The 23,430-nt window shown below is 22.1% G+C and overlaps 5 protein-coding genes across 5 annotated transcripts; 3 read left to right on the top strand and 2 right to left on the bottom strand. All coding sequences in view use genetic code 6, as the record gives it.

Moving 5' to 3' along the window:
- Window positions 1-748: 748 nt before the first annotated feature.
- Window positions 749-4,367, top strand: TTHERM_01295360 (cyclic nucleotide-binding domain protein; the record flags this gene model as incomplete). Its single annotated transcript, XM_001020718.2, has 6 exons — window positions 749-944; window positions 1,058-1,684; window positions 1,940-2,276; window positions 2,623-2,924; window positions 2,995-3,785; window positions 3,957-4,367. The coding sequence occupies 6 exons, from the start codon at window positions 749-751 to the stop codon at window positions 4,365-4,367; spliced, it is 2,664 nt and encodes an 887-aa protein (XP_001020718.2).
- Window positions 4,368-4,962: 595 nt separating this feature from the next.
- Window positions 4,963-8,639, top strand: TTHERM_01295350 (cyclic nucleotide-binding domain protein; the record flags this gene model as incomplete). Its single annotated transcript, XM_001020717.2, has 4 exons — window positions 4,963-6,527; window positions 7,005-7,306; window positions 7,373-8,097; window positions 8,295-8,639. The coding sequence occupies 4 exons, from the start codon at window positions 4,963-4,965 to the stop codon at window positions 8,637-8,639; spliced, it is 2,937 nt and encodes a 978-aa protein (XP_001020717.2).
- Window positions 8,640-9,345: 706 nt separating this feature from the next.
- TTHERM_01295340 (translation initiation factor eIF3 subunit) lies at window positions 9,346-14,613 on the top strand (the record flags this gene model as incomplete). Its single annotated transcript, XM_001020716.2, has 8 exons — window positions 9,346-11,074; window positions 11,162-11,249; window positions 11,400-11,453; window positions 11,508-11,764; window positions 12,279-12,415; window positions 12,469-13,051; window positions 13,129-13,854; window positions 13,934-14,613. 8 exons carry the CDS (start codon window positions 9,346-9,348, stop codon window positions 14,611-14,613), a joined length of 4,254 nt encoding a protein of 1,417 aa, XP_001020716.2.
- An 882-nt stretch (window positions 14,614-15,495) lies between these two features.
- Window positions 15,496-15,828, bottom strand: TTHERM_001295314 (hypothetical protein; the record flags this gene model as incomplete). The annotated part of the gene is made up of 1 exon (XM_012798784.1): window positions 15,496-15,828. The coding sequence occupies one exon, from the start codon at window positions 15,826-15,828 to the stop codon at window positions 15,496-15,498; it is 333 nt and encodes a 110-aa protein (XP_012654238.1).
- A 1,892-nt stretch (window positions 15,829-17,720) lies between these two features.
- On the bottom strand, window positions 17,721-21,298 carry TTHERM_01295310 (tubulin-tyrosine ligase family protein; the record flags this gene model as incomplete). Its single annotated transcript, XM_001020713.2, has 13 exons — window positions 17,721-17,784; window positions 17,849-17,972; window positions 18,033-18,288; window positions 18,740-18,896; window positions 18,955-19,104; window positions 19,392-19,671; window positions 19,754-20,114; window positions 20,172-20,269; window positions 20,328-20,381; window positions 20,456-20,575; window positions 20,707-20,894; window positions 20,989-21,136; window positions 21,190-21,298. The coding sequence occupies 13 exons, from the start codon at window positions 21,296-21,298 to the stop codon at window positions 17,721-17,723; spliced, it is 2,109 nt and encodes a 702-aa protein (XP_001020713.2).
- Window positions 21,299-23,430: the final 2,132 nt, after the last annotated feature.

Genomic DNA, 23,430 nt, shown 5'->3' with positions numbered 1-23,430 from the left:
TTAAGTTAATTTATTATTTATTTTTAGTTAAATGCCTAAAGAACTATTTTAGAGTTTTTAAAAATATTTTTTAATTATTTATTTATTATTTTTAAAATTAATTCTCTAAAATTTCTATTTTTTTAACTTGCAATTTAAATAAATTTTTTTAAATATTTTATTTTGATGTAGAAATATTATTTTTTTCATGCTTAGAGTTAAAAAATAACAGATCTAAATAAATATTAAAATTAGTTAAAATATTTAGAAGAGAAAAAGTATAGAATATCACGAAAAGGCTTTTGAAAATTAGTCAAGTTCATTAAATTTAATTACTATCATATTTAATTTAAGTAAAACTCATTGACTTTTTTTTAAGACTTGAATTTATTTAATGCATGAATATGTATATTTTTAAATCAAATAATGCATCAGTTTTTATGTATATAAAATACTTATCTAAATTCACTACTTTGGCTTCTATAAATGAAAAATGTACAAATATTGGTAATAATTTTTATAGCATCAATATTCATTAATAGAAAAAGCAATGAATTAAAAGCTTATTACACTAATTTTTATGAATAATTGAATAACCATACAAAAAGCTTCTAAAAAATAAATAACAAGTTAAAAAAGTACCGTTTAAGTTAATTAATTTAGGGAAGTAGAAGTAAACATATAAAGAAACAAATAATTCATTAAATAAATGGAAATTTTTGAAGAAAACTAAAGTTTTCACAATAAATTTAAATTGTTGTAAAAAAGTATGGTCATAGACTCTAAATTAGATACTTTGAATCAAAGATTAGATGAAAGCATTGTCAGCGAAGGAGATTAAATACCAAATTTGACAATAGTTTAACAAGCACAACATTAATAGCTTAATGTTAATTTAGGTTTGCAAATAAATGAATAGCGTTCTAAAATGCCCTCTATAAATATCATGAATAACTCCATTTAAAGTATTTGTTTATTTTGAAACTGTTTTAATGACTAATTTAACTATTTTTATAAAAATTGTCTCATTATATAATTTTTTGATATCATTTTATTTGAATTAATTATTAAATAATAGATAAATCTACTGACATTATTGAGCTGAAAAATAATTTTTAAATAAGTCAAAATAATGAGTCTTTTTAAAAAAAATTTACAGAAAAGCATGTTAAAATTGACAATTCAATGAATAAATACTTTTCATTAAGAGGGGAAGAGAATTTAGTATCAATTACTGAAGAAAATAAGTAGAAGGTTGAGTAGAATTAGAGTTAGAATGTCTTACCTATTCTTTTAAAATTGAAAATGAATTTAACAAATAAGGAAAGTAAAATTAATAAAAATTTGAGGGTAAGTAATAAAAAAATTAGAAAATTTATCAATGATATCAGCGATAATTTTTTCGAAAGGGAGAGCTTTTATTTGTAATGCTGTGCCAAAATTTATTCTTGCTTTTCATTTAAACAATTCTAAAACAAAACTTTTGTACCTTTGTTTCATCCATAAAGCAATTTGAAAATAGCCATGGATATCTTCTTTTGCTTAATAAATTGCTTATTTTTTTACTTCTCGTCTATACTTATCACATTTTAAGTCGATTTAGATATTGGATCTGATATATATAATATTATGTACATTGTTTGGCTTTTGTAACTTTCTATTGAGCTCAATACAGCTATTTACTAAAAGAGTAACTTAATTTAGGGTAGGAAGGTTATTGCACTCAATTACATTAAAAGGTATGCTTTTTATGATATAATACCTTTTATTTTGATACTAATTCCATAGCAGTAAACAAAACTTATTTTCGCATTCAAAATCTTATAATTCATAAAGCTAAAAAATATAAACATAAAATTAAGAGAGATATAAACAGTTGTTTGCATTTAATATGAAAATTATTATATCATTCAGATAGTAAAATTAATGTGTTAACTTTTCATGATCGCTCATATTATAGCTTGCTTATGGTATTTACTTGGAGTTTTGGAGCTGCATTACTTTGGAGAAGAAAAAACTTGGTTTGATGAAGGCATAGCTGCTGATAAGAATTGGATTAAATTGTATGTTTGTTCTCTTTACTGGTCACTTACCTTAATGACTACCGGATCTAATGTAGCTTAAACAATTTCATAGGCATCATTCACATCATTTATAATGCTAATTACAACAATTATATTTGGTTATTTAGTTAACATAATTGGCATAATACTTACAGAGGCAGATTAAGAAGAAGAAAAGCAGAGAAGAGATATTAATTAAATCAACAAGTACATGAGAAAAAGATAAATTAGCAAGTAAATCAATTAATTTATATCATCTTTCTTTAATTATTGACAATTATTTTCTAATACTAATTAAAAATTCCTAACGAAGTTCTCAATATTTTTCATATATTTTACTAAATCCTCCTATATTTATTTTCATCCACTTATAAATAAATTATTTACTCCCACTAAGGGTGAAGGTGGGTGAAAATATAATATAATAATTTGTAAAATAAGTATTTCTTAATACATTTTTAACATTTTGTTTAGCAAAAATTTTTATCTTTCATTAGTTATATAAAATTTGATCTATTTTTTGAAAAATTTATACAAAAATATATCTTTATAAACTTTATTTCTTATTTCTTTCTTAAAGAACTCTTCAGAGAGCAATTAATTTAGATTTAGAATACTACTATCATCATAATTACAAGAAGGATGATGAGCTTAATCAATAGGTTTTATCTAAAATCTCAAATAATTTACTTCATGATTTAAAGGAACAATATTTCGGAAAAATTTTAGATAAAATACCATTCCTTTCATGCAATTTTAGTCATGAAACTCTTTAAAAGCTTTCAATGGTAATTGAAGAAGAATCTTATTTACCAGGTTAGGTGATAAATGATAATATAAGCTAACCACACAACAAGTTAATTTACATTGTTGAAGGATCAGGTACATTAAATATATTATTTATAAAAGATTATAAATTGATTAAAGTTAAATTTAATAATTAAACGAATAGTTAAGTTAGTCAGATAAGTTTGTGAATATGATTACGAGTAAGCCCATATTAATGATAATAATTTTGTAGGTAAGGAATAAGTGCTAGGAGAAGTATAATTTTTTGGAGGAGTAAATGAAGGAATGATATACTAGGCTTGTGATTTTACACGAATTTTAACAATACAAAGAGATAAATTTTTAGAAACCATAAGATAAAATGAAAAGGACTTGTAAGTTTTTTGCAGCATTAGAGAAAAAGTAGGTTTGTATTAAGACTATGAAGTTATAAAATTGGCATGTAAAGTTTGCTTTAAAAATAAACACTAATAGGAGCACTGCCCTTTAGTCCACTTTGATAAATCTGATTACACAATAAAAGAGAATTTTTTCCTTAATTAAAAATAAATAAGACAAGATTGGGATAGAAAGAAAAAAGCATAGCCTAATGCAATAATGAACTAACCCCTTGTTGAAGAAAAATAAAGAGAACATTAAAAAAATACATCTAAAAATAATTAAAATCAATTATGTCCTAAAAGAGAACGATTTTTAGCTTTAAGTACAATTCAGAGTAAAGACTTAGATCAATAATACAGATGTAGCAGCGACGCTCAACGATCCTGCACTCAAAGTAAAATTGAGGATTTTGAAGATGATTAAAAAGTTTAGAATTCTGAATATCAGATTCAAAGACAGAGATAAATGTCAACATAAAAATATAAAAATCCAAATAGGACAAATGTTTCTATTAATTAAAATATCGATGATGAAAATGTTTAAGAATATACAACTAAGGAAAGGAAATCCAACGTAATCTTTTACAAAATTATTAAAACAAATTAAATTGTTTTTATTTTATTATTAAACATTGTTTGAGTACATTTTTTATTTAGAAAACATTTTAAAATGCATTTAATAAAATAAATTGATAAGTGTTTGGCTTAGACTTTTCTATTTTCATGTATTATGTATTAAAAGTAGGACCAATAAGCGATCATGTCACAGAATTTAGATTATCCTTATTAAAGCTAATAAATTTAAAGTTCTTAGCAAAACTTAAACATCAAAGATGTTGCTAACTTAAATTATTTGTAAAACTAGTAAATTTATTATCCAATGAATTTGGATTAAAGGATAGATAGAATTGAAGATTTATTAAAAAACTTAACAAAAGAATAAATAAATAAAGTAATTCAAGGTCAAGACAAGCTATTTGCAAGCGAAAATATTTAGAATAATAAAAATAATCAACAATCCATTATTGAAATTGATTAGAAAAGAGATTACGATATTTATTTTCCATATGGAAATTCTTATAAAATTATCTCAGAGTACAATCAAAAGATAAGATTTAATGTAAGGAAGCTTAAGACTTCTAAGCTACGTAAGTGAATGGAGAAAATTAAAAATAGTATAATTCTATATGACTAACTAACTTCTACCTAACTATTTATTGTCTGTATGTCTGTCAGTCAGTCTGTCATTCATTATTTAATTCATTTTTAAATATTTTATTTGCTATTAAAAGAAAAATTAATTAAATTATGAAAAAATTTAATCATTTTATTTATTCTTATTAAGTAAAAAAATTACATATTTAAATTAAAATTTTGACCAATTAATTTTAGTTGTTGTATTTAAAATGAATTCTGCTATTTCAAATTTTTAAATCTCTTCTAATAAATTAAAAGTCTTAATTTAATGCTTTACTTGGCTAATAAACATTGCCTAGTTAAAAATAGATAATATGCAAATTAAAATAAGTATAGTATACAAAAAGATTCTAAATAAAATGAATAATAGGAAAGTTTTTCTCGTTTTAATAATAATAAATAAAATAAATAATTAAAACAAAGTTCTCTATTTTAGTGTTAATTACGAATAATTAAAAGATTAAAATCACTTTTAATATTTGAAGGTAATAATTTTGTAAGGTTTAATTAATAGACTACCCTTTATTTATTTATATAAATATTTAGTATTAGAAATGTCTAAAAGCGTGTTGAGGATAAGCGATGATCTTATAGAAAATTAGTAATTTTAGAAAAAGAGATTAACAGATTAAATAGAAGAGAATACTTAGCTGAAGAAAGTATGCGACCATTTTGAAGAGTCTTGCAATAGCGAAATATTTACAACATACAGACAGTCAAATAACATAAAAGATAATACCTTTAATGAATGTTAGATCCATAATTCAAGTCGAGAAGGTAAAACTAGTTTGTAATAAGACAAAGTTGAGCAAATAAATAAAAATAGCTAAATGGATTAGCTTATCACTAACTCAGTTGTAACAACAGAGAGTTTTTATGTTAGTAAAGATAAAAATCAAACAAAACAAAAAAATAATTTGCATTAAAATAAGCATTACACTACTGTTAATGATGACAGGTAAATGACTTTTAACGACGATTCAAATAGAAAATCAGTTCAATCATCAATGAGAGGCTCTTATATAGCAAAAGCATAAAGAAAGCCTGATGTAAAATAAGATTTATCTAGGACGCTTTAATTCAAAAAAGACTTGTTAAAGCTAACTCAAATTCGCAAAAAAATAATGAACTTTTTTTATAATAAGACTATTTTTGGTAGAACTAACTTGTTAAAAAACAATCAAATTTAATCAATTATTAACGATTTAAGCGATATAAATGATCAAATTAATAGGACTAACTCAAAACGAACATGCTTAGAGTTACTTTAATGTGTAGGCGAAAGCTAATTCAATTTTTTAAAGTACATTCCGCCTTTCAATCCCTAAAATTCTGTTGTTTTCTTTCTCAGTCTGTTATTTTGCTTTCTGAATTATTTGTTTTACATTTTACTGTCTATTGACATAATTTTTGATGTCCATATTACTCAAACTTTCATATAAGTAGGTATTTGTCTATAGATAGCTGAAATTCTCATCAAATTAAACACTTCTGTTTATATTCAGACTGAATATTTTTCAGATAGAAAAGTTATATTCATAAAATACTTCAGAGACAACTTAATTTACGATGTTCTTCCTCTCTTTACTCTAATCATTTAATTTTACATATAGAATAGCCTAAATCTTATTTTGAAGGGAATTTCTTTCATTAAAATACACAACGTTGGTAAAGAATATAAAATGATTTATGAATAAATATGTATCAGTGCTTAGAAATATTACTATTTAGTATAGCTTACTCATTTGATTTTGAGTCTCTTTTTACTTGCTCATTTAATAGCTTGCAGTTATTACTTGATTGGACTAATTGAATAAAATTTTTTACATATAGAAACTTGGTTTTCTACAGGATTTACTACAGATGATCCTGTTTGGTGGAAGTTATATTTAGAGGCAATAAACTGGTCTCTAACATTGATGACAACTGGTTCTAATGTAGTTTACACTCCATTACAAGCCTTTTTCACATCCTTTATCATGCTCTTTTCTACCATTATATTTGGCTATTTTATTAATATTATTGGTGATATCTTAGCTTAAAAGGATGAGGAAGAGCAAAATCAGAGAAAAGATATAAACATTATCAATTAATACATGAGAAAAAGATCCATAAATAAGTAAGTTTGATTATAAATAAATAAAATATTCTATTGAATAACACACAAATAAATAAATAAATAATTTTTATCTATTTTTATATAAATCTAATTAATCAATATTCAAATTAATTTTCCAAGAAAGATTACAAAAATTAAAAAGTAGATAGATTGATAAATAGTTAGCTTATATAATTTAAATTTTTTATTTACTGTGCATCCTAATTTTAAACCCTCTAATTTTATAAGAGGGCCTTAAATTAAAATACCGAAATATGAGACACTAATTTTTGAAAATTTAATTTTTTTAGATGTTTTAAATTAAAGAGTTTACATTTGATGAATATTTATTCATTAACCAACGAAAGACTGAATGAAATAAACGATAGTGTTAATATAACTATTTAAAATTGGAATATGTTAATTAATATTGATCATTTAGTTAATGAAAAAAAGTACATGTTAATTTAATCATATTTTTTATGGAAAACAAAAAAGGGATTTGCAGAGAGTTATAAATTTAGATATAGAATATTTCTATTAGAAAAATTACAAGAAGGAGGAAGAATAAAATTAATCTGTGTTAGATAAACTGTCTATTAATTTGAAAAATCAACTATAAAAAGAATATTTTGGAAGAATATTAAGCCAATTTGAATGCATAAAAATAAATTTTAGTGAAGAAACTAAAGAGAAACTGGCTTTATAGATGTAAGAAGCTTATTTTTTGCCAAACCAAGTTATATTTAGCTAAGAAAATGTTGATTTCAATTCTCTTATTTTCGTGATTGATGGAGAAAGTAAGTTTGTTTTTAAATTATTTTGAATAATTAATTATATTATATTAAAAAATAAATAATTCCTAGTCTAATTAACAAAACAATCATCAAACTAAACTGGTTCTTAAGTAGTTGACAATATTTTTAGTAATTAAGTATTTGGCACATATAGCTTTTTTACAGGATAAGCAGGTGATTTATAAGCAAAGGCAATTACATTCACATCAATAGTTAAAATACAAAGAGATGTATTTCTAAGTATTATTAAAGATAATGAAAAAGATTAGCAATAGTTTAATTTGATTAAAGATAATATCTTGCTTTACAATAATTATTAGCTGATAAATATTTCGTGCTCTGTTTGCAAAAACTTCAAACATTTAACAAGCGAGTGTCCCTAAGTGCATTTTGATAAAAATGAATTTTAAAATAAGATTAAATTTTATTAAAATGTGAAATAAAAAAGGGCTTCTTTTGATAGAAAACTAATAAAAAGTTTAAATACTTTGTCTTAAATAAAATTGATTACTCAGTATATTAATAATTTTGAAAAAATTCACTTTGTTTCTTTAGATGAAGATATTTAAGTTTTAGCAGAAAGTAGCAGCGAAACAGATAGTGATGGAAGAGAAAACGAGAAGCAAAGTGATGAGTAAAGCTTAGTACTAATTAATTAAAATGATCATCGAAAAAGTATAATTGATAGTCTTATAAAAGAAGATAAAAATACTAGAAAGAGTAAAACAATATAGGATGGAGATAAAAATTTAAAATATTTGAGCTTGCAATATGAAAATGCCAAAGAAAAATCTGTAAATTATTAATTATCATTACAATTTTCTATTTAATGTTAAGATATCCCAATAAAAATGTTCAGCTAATTAACAAAAAAATAAGCTAAGTAGCAAAACAAATGGACTAATAATTTTTTTAATTTGTATTTAAGCATTAATTTTTGTTATCAGTTAAAAAAACAATTTAATTTTTTTTATTTCAAACGAATTTTTAGAATCAGTTTTTACCAAGAGGTTCTGTTCTAGAAAATTTATATGAGGTATCTTAAGCAGATGGCATTAATTAGAGAACTAGCTTTAGGGTGCATAAAAAAATCTAATAATAAATCAGACTTAAACATGATATTTAAAGTTTTTAAAATCTAAATTCATTAGCTAACGTAGATGCTTTTACTATTATTAAGCTACCGTATGAAAATCCATGGCTCTTTGAAAAATAAAAAGACTATCAATACTATTTTCCAGAAGGAAATCTCAAAATAGTTTTAACATAACACAATAGAGTTTTAAGATAGAAGAATAAACTTCTTTATAAAACAATAGCTTTTAAAAAGTTATGAAAAATTTATTTGTTATAAATTAATTAATTAATATCACTATAACAAATTTTCTATTTATCTGAGTTAACATTTTTGAAATTTAAGTTAAAATATTTTTAAATTTAATGTAGTAAATTAAAATATTTTTAAATTCACTTTTGATTGCTTTCGAAAGTAAGATAGTAAGTTAAAGATAATTGCATAATTAAGTAAGAAAAATAACCATAGATTATTAAATCAATTGTATTTATAAGATAGATTTGCCAAATAAATAAAAATATATCCAATTAATTTAGAATGTAATTTATTTTTTGAAGAGATATCTATCTATCTATCTATTTTTTTAATTGTAAATTTTTTTTTTTTTGTGAAAACATAAAAATATCAAGCTTGTTTTTACCAATAATTGTTTTAATGTAATTAAGTATTTTAATATTTTGCAGATAATAGAACTAAATGTAATAAATGTCTTTCATGTTTAATAAGTAAGAATTTTTTTACTCTATGAATGTATTGAAAAATGTATACAAATTGCTAATTCGTTGAGAAATATTAATTTTTTTTAGATTTATTGATTAATTAATTTAATATTAGTCTGTTGATAAAAAGATAGATAATTACTCTACGGTAGAAATAAATAGATAGATACTTACAAGAATTAAATAAATATTAAGTAATTTTAGATAATTTCTTTAAGAGGAAACATATCAAGTACTTGGTTACTAAAATGAGCATGTAGGAATTCAATTTGGAAGATTTTGAAACTATTGATATTGTCGAAAAACTTTCATAAAATAGTATTAAATTTAATGAGAGATTGATTGAATTAAATAAACACTTATTGTGCTATTATTCTGATATTCCTCCCTATTTTTACAATTCTAGGCAGCTGCCATAGAACTTTTATCCTAAATAGGGTATTTAAATTCTAAATATTGAGAGTATAGAAAAAGAAGATGAAAATAATCGCACAAAGAAGAGACCAAATGTTTTTAAGATAACTTTTGACAAATAATATTTGATTGAATTTAAGAAATATGGAAAGGAAATTGCATAGAAGAAGCAAGAATTTATTTCTTTTTATCAAGTTATAAAGAATAACTCAATATAAGTGTTAAAAGATGATCCAAAAAATGCTAAAAATAAAACAGATAAACTAGATTAAAAAACAAACAAGGTCTAGTGGCTCTTTAGATTCAAATTTTAGAAGGAAAGAGACGAATTTTTTAACAAAATAGTTACTCTATCCAAGTATTTAAAGGATAATTTAGAATTTGAAATGAGGGATTAAAAATCTAAAGAAATGGAGCTCCTATATACTTCTTATAAAACAGCTAATGGTTCCAGTAGCGCATACACTCACCCAAATATCAATGATTTTAATAGTTCTCGTATGCATCAAAAAGATATTAAACCCACATATAAGGGTCTTTAATAAATAGAAGAAGAAGCTTGGAACGAAAAATACATGCAATCAATTGATTAGAATGAATTAAGTTAAAATTATGAAAGCAGTAATGACATTGGAGCTGCCTCGGCTAGCTACAAGGGTGATAAGATAAACAACTTCATAAATAAAAGCCAAATGAATAATTAAAATAGAAATAAACTTATTAATCCTCAAATCCTTTCAAGAGGAGAAATAATGTCTTAAGAAGAAGAAAAAGATCAGTATAAGAACTAGTAAATGAGACAATAAGGAAGATAGTACAGCATGAATCAGCATTTTGAAAATTTGATTGATTCAAGTTAGATAAAAGCTTCGGAGAGTATTCTCACAAATAAATCTTAATAAGACGAGGAAGATAATTACTAGTTGATTTTGAAAAAAGAAGAAGAACAAAGGAAAAAGGAAATTTATGAAGAAGAAGAAAGAAAAAGGCAAGAAAAAGAAGAGATAGAAAGAATCAAAAAGCAAAAAGAAGAAGAAGAGCAAAGAAAATAGAACAAATTGGTTTACGATAGCTCATATGAACTCTAGTACCAAGATAAATTGAATTCAACTAATCTTTTGTAGTAAATTGTAGAAAATCCTTCATAGCTTTTGGTCAATTCATCAAATTAGCTTTATTTTGAATAAAGTTAGTCTTTGCAATCTGATATTAGCCCAAATGCTAAATTTAATCCTAACCAATCCATAAACTTGTCTCCAACTAAGAAAGAAAAAATTGAAGAAAGCTTTTAAAAAAATTATGAACTTCTCTCATTGATTGGCACATTTAATGAAACAGCCTAAAATGCAACAAAGCAACTAATAGAAGATCTCATTTTTAGTGGAAGCCAGAAAAAATATATCCCAATTCAAGTCAAAAACGACTAAAGTTTCGAGCTAGCTAACAATGATTTTAATTTCAAAATACTTCCATCTTATGAATTCTTAGTTGAGGCTAAGTCTTATAATAATTTTGTAATTAGGCTCTCCTGGATAACTCAAGAGACCATAGCAACTGAAGAGGGTATAATTTATATTGAAAAAATATTTTTTACTTAATTTATTCATTCATTCATTAATTCACTCATACTAATATTTAATCTAAATTAAGATTAGAGAGATCAAAAAAATAAAGAATAAAATATCAATCAAGAAACACCTATTTTTCAAATGATTGAACAGTTCATAAATTAATAAAAGTAAGTAAAGCTTTATTTATTTATTTATTTATTTATTTATTTATTTCTCACAAATCTTAAAATGTCATTAGTACTATAAATTTATAATATCAATTAATTATTATTATATAATTTAATATTTTTGATGAATTTTTTAATTTAAAATATTAGTATGAGCAACAATCCTGAGTAGAAAGAAAATTAAATTAGTCCTAGCAAATATTTGTAAGTTTTTTTTTAAGTAAGCTTGTTTAAATAAATTAAATAACGAGTATATAGGAGGCAAGCAAAATAAAGGGAAGAGTAAATAAAATAAATGCAAGATTAATAAGAAACTTAAATTATTTACTCCAATTACCATGGAAAGAGTCTTTAATCAGAATTCAAAGCATTGAATTTGATTAACACTTGGCATATTGATCACAAAACAAGTGGTCAATAAACTGTTAAAGTAGCTTTAAGCTGTATCATCACATACAGAGGATTTAAAGCCTTAGTTCAATCAATTTCTTCTGAAGCTGAAGGGCTTGTTCATGGTAATTTATTTGATATAAAAGATAATTTAAGTTAAAATAAATAATAAAATTCACTAACAAAAATAAAAATTTGTTTAAATTATTATTTTATCAATTCAATTAATTAATTTGACAAAAAATAATGAAAAAATAAATAAAAAAATTCAACAAATTTAAGTTTGAATTAATTTTAAATGTTAAGTAAATTTATTAATTAATTATTCAATAATTTAGTTAAAAATTAATTGTTTAACTGTTTGTTGATAGAATATTTTTATTGATAAATTTAATCAAGCTTTTTTGATATTTATTTGAATTAAATAAATTAAGGAGGCTTATACTTTTAGATAATATTCTTAATTTTGTTTTATCATTTTAAAGTTTTATGATAGTTCACAAATTTTTTAGTTTAATGTTGTATCATTTTCATTTATTTATTTTATTTTACAAAGTATTGAGTTGTGTTTAATTTACTCAAAAATTAAAAAAATTTTCGACTATTTTTTATTTTAATAATTTCAAATTGAAAAAATAGGACCTGTGTTTGATTAAGATAAATATTATCAAGGATATAAAACACATCCTTAAATAGTACCGCTGCTTTAAAAGATTGGGGAAGATTTAGGTATTAAGCCTCATACTTTTTCTTTAGGAAACAAACCAAAATGTTAAGTAATTTTACTGAAAATCTATCTGTTTGTATTTTAAGCTTAATAAAAAACTAGGTATACTTGAGCTTTGTTACTGAAGTTCATTAGAATTAGAATATCACAAACCTAAAGAAACAAATTACTGATCCTTAATAAATGCAATACTAAAAACTCTAAACTTACTATATAAAAAATGTAGGAGATATATTCCCAGTGAATGATAACTATTTGTCAGAAAATTTACAAAGCAAAACTATTCAATTTAGACCAGAGTATCTTAAGAAATTAGACGCACAACTTAATCCAGATGCTTTTGAAGATTCCAGTCCTGATAGTGAAGAAGATGTGAAAGATATAGTTTAGGCATCGATATACTTAGAGAACACATACATATAGAGGTTTTTATATCATTTAGATGAGCTTAATTATAACGTTATCGACAGCTTAAGCTTACAAGAATGCATGCACAAGGAAGGTATTAATATGAAGTATTTAGGATTTATCGCAAAAAATACTTCTCTTCCCTTTATACAGAATATATGCCTCATTGATATGGTTGCAAGAGTTTTCAAAAAAATACTTAATTTTACTATCAGCGATATATATCTTAGATTTAACAAATTTCTAAGTTAAGACGAGTTCTAGTTGAGTTTATAAAGTAAATTCATTTATTTTTTCCTCACTTTTAGAGAAAAACATTATTATTTATATTCATTCATTAATTCTTTTAAATAGGATAAAAGCAAGCAACATTTTAATAAAATCAGGGTATTGCTTTGACACCTCAACAGCAAGCTCAGTAAAATGCAAATAATTAAATGAGAGAATAAAAAATAAATTAATTGGATGAATTAGTAAAAGAAGCTGTTATTGATATTCTTAATTTATTATATGGAAGAGATGAAGAAACTATAAAATTCCATGAAATACTATATCAACAAATTAAATATGATTTTAATTATGATTAATCTTTTGAGATTAAATCATTACAGAGAGGATAACTGCTTGAATCTATTTGCTTCCACTGCGATCTTAATATGGTTTATTCCACAGATTTGTTCACAAAAGCAGACACCTAATTTGCTGATTTATAAAATAATTCAAAAGGTTCAAGCAACCTAGATGATTTAATTTATACATAGTAGAAATAAGCTCAATAATAAATATTTACTAAAGATAATTATATTGATCACTATGTTTCAAGCTATGTCTTCACAATGGACTGCCTTAGTGTCATGTAATATATTAGCTCTAATGAAATCAACAGATTAAATAAAGAGTACATTGACCAATAAATAAGTGCAATAAAATAAAATATCAAAGTTCTTAAATGTACAAAGAGTCTTACTTTCTTCAAATATGTCCAACTCAAAAGCGCTTTGTCTGAACTGTATTTACAGAAAAAGGACTATCTCAACTGCTGCAAATCAGCTTCAAAAGTTATTACTCTTTGCACAAAAAGTAAAGATTTTGAATTAATTTTAAAAATATTTTTTAAATTACTAAAAACTAAAAAAAATTAACAAAACTTTTTTAATAGAAATAGATGAGGTGATTGTTCCTAATATTTATTTAGTCAAAGTCATGATAAATCTGATTCAGATAAGTTTGAAGAAAGATATCTCGTTAGAAATAAAAAATAAGACTACATTAGGAACAAAGAATATAATGAAAATGATAAAGTTTGTAGTTGATGATTACCATCCTCTGTTTTATGAGTTAACAAGAATTTTTATTGATGATAAGTTGATTAAAAGAGACCTAACCAATGAAAGTGTAAAATAAGTTATGGAAAGTGAACTTAATGGTCTAACTAGGGCGCTAGGATCAAATCATTTGCTAATAGCAGAAAGGTATCATGACTTTGCAGTATATATGTATGATTAAAACAACTAACTTTCTATTGTCTACTTCGATAAAGCATTCAGGATATACACTGTTAACAAGGAATATTAAGATAAAGATATTGCCATGAAATTGATTAATCCAATCAGTCCATCTCATATGGTAGTTCAAGTATAGAATCTAGATTACTTAAGAGCAAATTGTGCTTATTATCTTTGTATTTTATACTTTAACTAAAACAAGTTAAATTAAAGCTGGATCTTCCTAGAAATAGCTTTGGATTTCTTCAAAAATAGAAAAGATTCAAAAGAAAGGTTGGATAAATTACAACAAATTCAAAAAAATATTTTAGCCTCCAATTAAAAGTTTAATTGAAAATTTTTCTATATATGTCACTAATTTTAAATTATTATTTTTATTATAGTTATCAAAAATATATCAATAAATAAATAAATACATACAATTTTAACATTAATTCAAATAAATATGTATTCAAAATCTTCAATTAACTAAAAAAATTTTAATTATTTTAATAAATAATTCATTCATTTTTCTTTGTTTGTTTGTTTCTTATAAAAAAATTTTTTTACTCTCAAAATTTGAAAGAAGCTTTGTGTATTTTAATTAATTAATTTATGCCTTTTAAAAATGAATATTAATATAATAATTAAGCTGCAGTTTATACAAAATTTAATCAATAATATTTCAAGTGCAATAACACCTACATACATACATACATACATACATACATACATACATACATACATACATACATACATACATACATACATACTCATACTCATTCTCATGAATTAATTAATGTCAATTTTAATATAGGAAATTTTTCAGTAAAAAATTTCATCTCATTTTTAATTATTTTTTGTAAGCAATTTTTAAATATTTGAAATAGTAAAGTAAGTTTTTTCTTGAAATATATGTTTATTTGTTTTTGTTTAGAATAATATAATATATATTATCAAATAATTGATAAATAAATAAATCAAATATAGAGTAAATCACATATAATCTAAGACAAATTATTTAATAAATTTTAATTTAATTTATTTTTAATGAAATAAGCAAGTATGAGAATGTATTAATCTTCTAAGAATAACTCTTAAATATTTTCTCCTTCCCCAAAATTTATATTTATATAACATTTTTTATTATCTAAAATACTAGGTAACTCAAAAGCATCTAAATCAACTTTTAAAACTTTTCCGTAATCACCATCATAATTACTTATTTAATTTATAATCATGATCTTAAATTTCTCTTAATATTCTATTTTTGAATCAAAAATAATATCTAATTAATCCAAATAATTATGTTAAACTGCTGATTTTAATTCCAAAAATAAATAATTTGATTTTATATTTGGTAATATTAATGATCTTTATACATCTCCTCTTAAAAAATATGTGCAATCTTCGCATCCTAGCTAGTGACTTACTATAATATCTAACTGTAGATAATTTACTGAAAATTCTAAATTTTCTTGATTAACAAGCCACAATAATTCATTATCAAATTAATTATCTTTGATTGTTAAATATTCTTCGTTTAAATCTGTAGCTATATAAATTGCATTTAAACTCAAATTAAGTATTTCAAGCTTAATCTATTTAAACTGAGAATAGTTTATGCTAAGGGGATTCTTAAATTAAATTTGGACATTGTCTTCACCAAGAACTAATTAAAGAATCAAGTTTTGATAATTATCAATAATACTCTGCAGTTTCTTTATATTTTAAAATTCTTAAGGATATTATTCTTCAAGACTGCTTTCTTAATTTTCTATTTATAAAACTTGAAATTTTTGCATTTATTACTCAGACAATCCTTCTATATCAGACTCTTCAGCTTATTACGATTATAATTCTTCTATTGATTATGAATTTGTTTCTTCCATATGTGGTTAATACCCTTTTTAGATTATAATTAGTTTGTCCATAAATACTTTTAAAACTTATTTAAGACTGCACATATTTTGAATTAACGAATTAAGATATTTGTTGAATTCTAAAAAAAGCGTAGAGATGTCAATCTTTTTCTTCAAGTACTGTCTATTAATAGCATCCAAGTCAACATTTTGAGTTTCCCAAGATTCAATATATTTTAAATTGCTATCGCTATTAGAATAAAGATAATACTTTCGTTATATTTTTTCTAACACAAGAAATTCTCCTGATTTCAATAACTCTTCAAACACAGAAACAATATTTTGCATTTTTATTGCTAATTTTTTAGATTAATTATTATATATATCTTCGTTCTGTTATTGATTAACAATATAATATCATAATTTATATCTAAATCTGATGTATTTTGTTTTTAAAAAAGGCGCTAATTAATTCAATCTCAAAATTTATTAAATCTAAATCTTTTGTATTATTATGAAAAAGGCTCTAATTAATTTAATCACAATATTACATTAAAATAAAGCACCTGTGCTAATATAGTCAAATAAACACCTAATTAAAATCTAGTTGATTGGGTATTACTGAGTTTAAATTGAATAAAAATATATATGAAATTGTTAGTTCTAAACCATTTTTTTTTAATCCATTTTTATTTATGATAAATTTTGATAAAGTACTTCTGGAGTTTGGGGGAGGGTTGGTGAGAATTAATGAGGATTTACAGTAAATAAAATATTTAATTGATTTTGTTTTTGTTTATATTTACTGTTTCAAGTACATACTTATAAATAAATAAATAAAAATGATAATAAAAATATGAGTAAATGCATGAAATAGTTTATGAATTATAAACAATAAAGAAGGAAAAGATAAATTGTACTTTGTAAGATAAAAATTAGATTTTAATATTAATAAATAGTTTAGAAAATTTGGAATTTATTTAACATGATAGAATAGCATGAGAAATTGAAGAAATAAATTTTAGAATTTACATAATTAATTTATTTTTATCAATATTCTAAAAAAATATCTATCAGCACATTTTAAAACCAAAAAACTTTTTATTTATACACCTAAATTATTATTAATTAATTAGTGTGTTTGGTGAATATTAATTAATAAGAAAGAGAAAATACAATCATTAACTAATTATCTTGTTTTTACATAAAAATAATCTTGATTACTTTTATTAAACATTTTTTTAAAAATTAAAGACACTTACAAATTTATTTTTTATAGAAAGAATGAATTGCTGAATGCAAAATAACTTCTTAGTTTTTATTGTTTGCTTAAAAAATAAACTCTATTAGATAAAAAATAAATAAATAAATAAATAAAGCATACATATAATTATTTAATAAATTGGTTTATAAGTTACTCTTTGTAAATAAATTCATACAATTTAATAATAATAAATTATACTATGAAAAGTAGTTTATTTAAGTATTTCTTTTAATCAAATTGGTAAGTTTTAATTAGTTTGTTTATATGAATATTAATGTATGCTGTTTTATATAAGCTGAAACATAAATAAATAAATAAATAATTACTTATTTTATTTCAATTTATTTTAATTTCTTTTTTCTTTTTAAGCAAATAATAGTCAAAGCTTGGATTTTACTCCCTTTTTGTTGTATATATTTATTAAAATAAAATAATTATCTTAGCAGAAAAAGAAAATAATTTACCACATATTTTCATAGTCGTAATATCCATCAACTTTATAAACTGTTGGATTTACAAGAGCATCTTCTTTAAAAAAATCACTTTTTACTGGAAAGTATTTATCAACTGTTAATTTAAATGCATCATCTATATATAAAATATCCAACATTAATATTTAAATTAATTAATTATTTATTTATTTATTACCTAACATTCTTGGTATTAACTACTGCAAAAGAGGACTCGATTCCTCGAGACATGGGTTTGTATTTACTTCAATTAGCCAAGGGTTTAGTTAATTATCAATAACAAAATCGTATCCAAAAATTTCAAAACAAAATTTTCTATCAAATTAGTTTATTTTATTTTTAATAGAGTCAAGAGTAAATACTATGTATTCCTTCATTTTAGGTAATATTTTTTATCTAAAATTGCAGTTTATTTTTGAATCTTTGAAGTATTTCTTTATATTTTAAAAATTAAAATAGTCCTTAAAAATTATTTTTAAGTTTGTTTTTTATTAAAAAATAATTTATTTAATTTCAAACTACAATCAAAACCAATTTTATCCAGTTATTTTAAGAATTAATTTATTTTTTTCTCTTAAAATTTTAATAATAAATTAAATTTCCTAAATATTAACTTGATAAAATCATAATAATAGTTCTATTTTATTTAATATTTTCATTAAATAAAAATTTATTATTTTTATTTATCTTAAAGATTTATTTAAAAGAAGTAAAATTGATAAATAAAATGAAAATTAATTGTCAATTTGTTTAAAATTATGCTTCAAAAATCACTAATTTCTTTTAAAACTATAATTTAACTGTTTTGTTTGTATTTTTTTTTTTTGATTTATTTGCAAATAAATTTATCTATCTCAATAATTTTATTTTAGATAATATTTTTACTTCTAAATTGTTGAAAGATAGCTGATTACCAAATTCAAATTTCTGATATCTTTCGTCAGTTTTTTATATTGCATTATTTGTTAAATGGATAATTAAATCGTTAAAGTTATTCTCTTATAAATCATATTTTTCACTTGCTGTCCTAATATAACCTTCTCTAGTATTTATAAAATACATTTAAATATAAGTAATATTATATAAAAATATTGTTTTACTTAAATATATACACTTGAAAGTCATATGTCATCATAGCCCACATTCTAATATCGAATTTTCTTTGATTAATTAGTAATGGTTATTCAATATATTTTTAAATAACAAACTGCCTATTCAGGGATATTTTTTTTATTCCATTATAGTCCATTCTATTTATTAGTTTTAATATTTTAAAGATTAAAATAAATATTAATTTTATTTTGTTTAAGAATTCAATATCTTCGTTAAACTTTTATAAAGCTATAAATTAATCTGTTGTTTAAGATTTTGTTATTAATTAATACTATTTTTAAAGCTTGCTTAAGATTTTTATTCATAATTAAATATAAATTAAAATAAATATATTCTTTATTGTTCATTTAATTCTAATTGAAGCAATCTTTAAAATGATTATTTAATAATAAATTCTCAATAAAATGAAATTTAGTTTATTTACTTATAAGATTTTGGGATCGTTGATTCTGCATACTCTTGGAGAATACTCAAGAGCTATTAAACACTATTAAATAATTTGATTCCTCTCCCTCTATTTGTATCACTAGGTTTAAATATCCATATATTTTTGCCTCTGAATAAGCAACTGTGATTAGAAACTTAGTTATAGCTAATTTTAGTACGAGCACTATTTAATATTTAGCTAGATTTCATTTAAGAGTTACGATAATAATTTTTTCTTCTCAAGATTTCTATTGCTATCATTTCTACAGCAGGAGTAGCTTAGAAATTTAATCAAATAATAATATTAATTTATTTATTTATTTAATTATTTTTTTATTTTAAGAAATAAAAACAAATTACTTGATTTAGAAAGAAAGAAGCTGAGAAAATCTTCCATTTCTGAATCGAAACTGTCTTAATCAAAATTAAAGATGAAAGTCAAAGGAGTAATGTCAAATTAATTAATTTAATTGAGCTTTGAGTAGTTGCTTATATTTTTTATCAATCTGTCTTTTTAGGTTATTTCTCTATGGAATTCAAAGTGATTTACTAGGTATGTATGGTGTTCAGAGCTTTTCATCCGATCAAACTTAACTAAACTGCTTACTGACTACCAATTGAAATTATAATAAACGTAATGGCCAGTGCATTCTACCCAACCCTATTTCTTTGACATCACTTTTCTTACTAATTCAGAATTATTTCCTTTGCCAATTATAAACTTTTGTTTTTATTTAAAGTGATTTTTCAAAGAAAATCCTATTGAAATTTGAGTTACTTTATAAGGAGCTGGCTAAGAGAGTTAAGCTTTTGTTTAATTATTGGATTTGTCATTTTCCTCTATTCTACTCTTCGATGTTAACAAAGTGGTAAATGCTATTTTTATGATTTGAATTACTTCACAGCTCTTAAAAAGACAATAAAAAATTATTACATTTATATCCAGCATAGCTGCGAGGACGATCAGATTCTTCTTTTGTAGAATAACCTAATTGATTAATATATATTTATTTTTCATTTAATTATTTGCCTTATAGTTAGTTTTTAACAATATTATTTTACTAACTCTAGAAGTTTACTGTTTAACAAATACTTTGTTATCACCAAAGACGAGCTATGAAGATTAAAAAATATTACTAAGCTACTTAGGTTAAGGTGAAACAAGATAACCATAAATATTTCCTAAATAAATTAATATGAAAGATAAAGTTTATATAAACATTTTATAGTATTCCATTAATAAAAAAGTAAGAATATATCAATAAATCAATCAATAAAACTAACAAAAACACTTTCTTCAATAATTAATTTACTCTTAGGGTTTATTTGAACTGAGTTTTTAGGTTGTAAAATTTGAGTAACTGGTGAGTAGAAGGTAGAACCTTTTTTTTCTCCTGTTTGCTGATTTTCTTTGAAAAAATTGTTCATTGTTTTAGATATTTTCTGTACTGAGATGTTGTTCTTCGTACTAGGTGCTTAATCGTTTTGTATGTTGCTATTGCTTTAAAAAAAGAAAGAATGATAAATTATTGCTACCAAATATGAAATTAAAGGAAATAGAATTTTGTCTTTTAATGAACTAAAAAAATGAATACCTAAAAATATTTTTTCTATTAAATTCTTTTTCATGTTTTTGTTTTATCCCATATATGCTGTATTATTATGAAATACCTATCTCCTTTGGACTCTACAAATCATTTTAGCTGATAAATGATTAAGTTATTTCTTTTTAGTTTTTTTAATCTATTGTAAATAGATTTGCTAAATAATCTCATTACATACTAATTGTATTTTACCTTTTTCTAATAAATTTAAATCCTATTTCTAGGAAATACGAATCCTCTTTCTAGAAGATATCTCTGAAGTTTGTGGCTTTTTAGGTATTTATACTCCAAAATAGGACATAATTTATTTATAGCTTAATTTGTTTATTTGCAATATCAATCAATTCAACTGTAAGATTTTATTAATATATTAATTAATAAATTTCGTACTTTATTTATTCTTAAATAAAGTAAATAACTAACTAGGCATACAAAATCTGTCAAGCAAATTAATAAATAATCAAGCAATTACTCTTTTTTTAAATGAAAAGTACATTAATATGATCATTTAAATAGTAATCAAAAAACATTGCATTTGATAAGTATTAATTAACTACTGCTGTTTTAGAATAGATTTTCAATTAAAAAAATAACACAGCAAAGTATTTAATTAGCGCCAGATAACATATTTGTTAAATAAATTATTATATATATTTATTAAATATTAAGTATAATCTTAAAAATACTTCTACTTATCTAACTTTATGATTTTTAAACGAATGAAAATAGTAAGCTTAGAAACAAATAATTCAATCTTTATTTATTTTTGTTTAATTTTTAAAATATTTAGAATTTAATTCTTATCTCAATAAGTAAAATTAAAGAATTTTTTATTAAAATTATATTTTTAATCATTTTAGTTAAATTTTTTAAAACTAAATAAAAGCTAATTATCTAAAAAGAAGGCTTCTATATACTGTAAATGCCCATTAATTAAGGCATTCCTTAAGTATCTTTTTTATCCAAAAAAAAGTGCCAAAAAAAAAATTTAAGAAAAAAATGCCTTAATTAACGAGCATTTACAGTATATTAAGTGTACAGAAAAAATAAATAAATACTTAATTTTTACTTTTAAAGTATTAAAAAGATTAAAATTAATTAAAAAAATTTTTTTGCTTTGCTTTTATTATAAAAAAGTTATTATTTTAAGAATTTAGTTTTTTAATTTTATTATAAAATATCAAAAACATTAAACAAAATTAAAATATTTTTTGTATTTTTTAAACCTAATAAAATTAATTATTTTAATAGTTTCAAGAGTTGAAATTAGATTCTTAATTTTTATTATAAAAATATCAAATAGATTAAATTAATTCTAATTGTATTTTTTTTACTTCAAAAAGATCTAATTACTTTTATAATTTCAACAGCCAAAATTAAATGCTTAAGTTAAGTTTTAATGTTAAGCCAACTCAAAAATAAATATAATTTTTTTATTTTTCTAACAAACTAGATTTTTTTAAAATTCTTTTATAGTTTTCATAAATTCAAGCAATGCAAACAAATAAAATTATTGAATTATTTATTTTTAAAAAAAGTATTTTGAAATAAATACAAATATCATATTCTTATGTAGGCTTAAGATATTTATTTGATTAGTCTTTCTAAATAATTTTTAATTACTTAATTTCAATATTATTTTATTTATAATATACTAATTGATTAAAATAATCTATTTATTATACGAGGTATTTGATAATTAAAATATGTTATTTTAATAGGAGATATTAAAAATAAAATGAGAAGTAAAAAGAAAACAATAAATAAATAAATAATAATTGATCGATCTAATTTAAATGATTGATTTAGATTTATTTTCAACATAATATTTTAAACTTAATGAATGAGAGAATATTAAATTTCACTATTACTTAACATCTGTTTAAAGTAAATTAATTGATTTAATTCTGAAATAATTATAGCCTTTTTATAAAAAATCATTCCAAATTTTATATTACAACCATTCATTCATATTGCAAAATTTATAAGCACTATCTATATACAAATATCCTATTGTTTGCTTAATAGATCAAATGCGATTTTTAAAGCTAATATTAATTACATCACTTTAGTTTTGAGAAGCATTCAATCAAAAAGTAATAATCAATTAATTTATTAGTTGATTGATTGATTAAGAAATAATTTAATTGCTTGCTTGCTGATTTATTAGATAATCGAGCTGATAAGCAAAAACTTAATTTATTTTTTTATAATTACTTGTTTGTTTGCTATTGTTTTACTAAAGTAAATTAATTAATTATTTTTAGATATTAAGGTAATAGCTAAAATCAGCAGAAACAAATTAAGTAAGTTGGTTTAAAAGCAAGGAACTAAATAAGTTAATTGACTAGGAAGCAACTAAGTTAGTCTATTCAAAAAAAGTTTGAAGAAGTTTATTTATTCAGAGAAAATAAAATATAATAAGTTCTTAAA

Source organism: Tetrahymena thermophila, assembly GCF_000189635.1.
Source record: "Tetrahymena thermophila SB210 genomic scaffold scf_8254557, whole genome shotgun sequence".
Taxonomy (NCBI): domain Eukaryota; phylum Ciliophora; class Oligohymenophorea; order Hymenostomatida; family Tetrahymenidae; genus Tetrahymena; species Tetrahymena thermophila.
The sequence above is the reverse complement of the archived record's forward strand: the minus strand, read 5'-3'. Positions and strand labels throughout refer to the sequence as shown.